The following is a 2,946-nucleotide window of genomic DNA, read 5'->3' as shown; positions in this document are numbered from 1 at the left end:
GGGCAAACTAACCTTGAGCATGAAAGCTAAAAATATAAAAAAACTAGGAAAATTAATAAAGTGTATTATGACATGGAGCTTAAAATATTTCTTATTTCCTATGAAATAGACCACAGCTCAAAGGCAAGAGGACTTCACAATCAAGGACTACGAATCCAGAACAGACGAGAAAAAATTATATTAAATACAGAAATAGCAGCCAATTCAAACATTATGGAGCAGACCAAACTTTCGTCCAGGACTTCCAAAATCCTAGAGATAATATAGAAAAATCCTCTGCAAGTAATTCAAGGACAGTCTTCACCAATCCCTTCAATGATTCAATCAAGTTGTCACAGAAAACAATGTGAGCTTGTTCAAATTCCACAACTTTCTTGCCCTTTTTTGAAAGCAGTGACAAAATTGGTCTGATTAAGATAATGAAAACAGGACGTATTAACAGGCAATACAAATAGGAATTAAAATAAGCAAAGAAAAAGAAATAGAAGTTTTTTCTCAGAAAGGAAAAGCAAATCCTTGAAAACTAGCATAAATTTCCACTCATACCCCTTTATTTATTCTACACATACCACCCTTTTCAAACTTTTGGAGCTTTTCAAATTTGGTGCTCCAACCCTTTATTCCCTCTCCATGCTTCAAATTCTCACACAGTCATATGCACACTTAGGGCTTGCATGATAACCATTATGTTTCACTTTTTCTCAAAAAATTTGTTTCTATTAATAAAAAAAGAACAGAAATCAGTTTGCTAATGCTGGTTCATTTTTTTGTTCCTGAGAATGAACCAGGACCAAAAGGTTGTTGGGGAATAGAAATAAGAAGCATCAGTAATTTCTCTATCCCAGAAATAAGAGGGAGAATTAGGGGGTTGCTCATTGTTGGGGAATAGAAATAAGAAGCATCAGTAACGACTCTATCCCAGAAATAAGAGGGAGAATTAGGGGGTTGCTCTTTAATCTTTAATGAGCACATGGTTAATTTGATGGGCAAAGAAGTAATTTTATATTAAAAATAAAACACTTCCAATGCAACTTCAACAACCACCTCCTTCACCGCCACCACAACCACAACCACAACCACAACCACCACCATCACCACCACCACCACCTCCACCTCCACCTCCACCTCCCACCACCACTACCACAACTGCCACCAACACCACCACCTCCTCTGTCACCACCAGCACCACCTCCACCTCCACAACTACTGCTACCGCCTCCACCACCATCACCACCACCACCACCACCACCACCGCCTATGCCAAAATTTTGGGTACTAAATGACATTTTATAAAACTATATAAGTTACATATACATAAATTAATATGTGCTTAAGAAACGCATTTCTATTTTTTTTCTAGCCCATAAATAGAAATTGCTACATGTTATCAAATGCATTTTTTTTGCTCAGAAATATGGCTCAGAAACAGAAAAACAAAAAGTCATTCCTGGATAGCAATTTAGCCCAGAAACAGAATGGTTATCATGCAAGTCCTTAGAATCTGCCCCAAATATAAACCAAGTAACCATTCATTTTAAGCTAAAAGCTAAAAAAGGGGACTGTCTCAGATGGGCTGGAGAAATTGCCACCTCCAACTGTTTCCCAACCTAAAGAAAGTCAAAAACCCCATATCTTCGCAGTTTTCCACACCCACCCCAAGAGCTTAAATCAATAAATAAAGATATGACCAGAGTTCCCTCTCTCCATGCCAACAAAGGCATTTAAATTCCATCTCCCCTAGGACAACACATTTTTGGCAGTCAGAATATACTCAAAAAATATTTGGTGCACTATTTATTAGGAGTACATCCAAAATTAAAAATAAAAATTTCCAAACCATAGAAAATAACATTAACATGAATATTACATTTTTATGTATATATGCCATATTACAACCAGTCTAATCGTTAAACATGACAATAGAGATCATTTCATATTAGTTAATGGCATAAAATCACCATATTAATTTCAGATGGATGAAACAACTATTGAATTCAAGGTTCCCAGATAGATCACTTCTTTCTCCACATCGGAACTCTAAACTGATAAATACCTATAAAGTTTCCCAGGAGTTTTCTCCAGAATAACATCATCTTCACTGGGAGGCTTTTTTCCAATTGGTGCAAAACCTCCAAAGAGGACCCAGAATTCACCTGAATCTGATTCAGCCTGCAGCTTTCCATCATCTAACCAAAAAAAGTCATTTACAACACAAAAAAGAATTAGCAAATGGGAAAATTTGAGAAGTAGACAAAGTAGTAGAATCATCCAGATAACATCACATAGCAAAAAGTGAGAGGATCAATTTTAAATTCAAACGGCCTTACCAACAATTGCCACATCACATTTCCCCTCATGATACTTTTCCTTGAAATACTGAATCACTTCCAAAGCCTTGGCTCTTTCTTGGATATTGGAATTTGCACCATTAAACTGATAAATCTTATTCTCAGTATCCAGGATAAACACATCGTCATGATTGAGTGAAGAGCGGGCAAATGGAACCTGCACGAAAAAATACATTGTATTCCCTTAGATCTCCAAAAGAAAGTGATGCTCCAAGTTGGACACATAGTGTCCTAGCCCAAGTTTACATGCCACTCTACCTGCTTCAATTTGATATTTCGTTTCCCCTTGCAAACATAGAGTCGCGTTTCAAACTTTTCTTCCTCAGGTGTCTTGAATCCAGAAGCAACACCCCCCTCTAATGGGATAATGCATGGTTTAAAGTATGACAAAAACTTGTCCGACTCATGCCCTTGGAGTTCTCTGTGCTGAACTGCCCGCCCTCCAAGGGCTGCATCAAGTTCAACTGTCTTTATTGCCGCAGTTCCAGCTTCATCCTATCATTATTTCAGAAATTATCACAAGAAGGTATCACAAAATTTTCATCAAAGTTCAGTTTCAACACCACCCCACTCCTAGTCCATACCCCCTCCTCCCCAC

The 2,946-nt window shown here is 37.6% G+C and overlaps 1 protein-coding gene across 2 annotated transcripts in view; it reads right to left on the bottom strand.

The window, feature by feature from the left end:
- Positions 1–2,946, bottom strand: part of LOC122093965 (villin-2) — a 15,859-nt gene that overhangs the window by 6,641 nt on the left and 6,272 nt on the right. For both annotated transcript variants that reach the window (XM_042664530.1, XM_042664531.1), the window contains exons 5-7: positions 2,607–2,843; positions 2,328–2,505; positions 2,054–2,186 (exon numbers count right to left, since the gene is read on the bottom strand). In XM_042664530.1, the coding sequence (XP_042520464.1) occupies positions 2,054–2,186; positions 2,328–2,505; positions 2,607–2,843 (548 nt within the window). The remainder of the gene's footprint in view (positions 1–2,053; positions 2,187–2,327; positions 2,506–2,606; positions 2,844–2,946) is intronic.

Source organism: Macadamia integrifolia, chromosome 11 (assembly GCF_013358625.1).
Source record: "Macadamia integrifolia cultivar HAES 741 chromosome 11, SCU_Mint_v3, whole genome shotgun sequence".
NCBI lineage: Eukaryota > Viridiplantae > Streptophyta > Magnoliopsida > Proteales > Proteaceae > Macadamia > Macadamia integrifolia.
The sequence above is the reverse complement of the archived record's forward strand: the minus strand, read 5'-3'. Positions and strand labels throughout refer to the sequence as shown.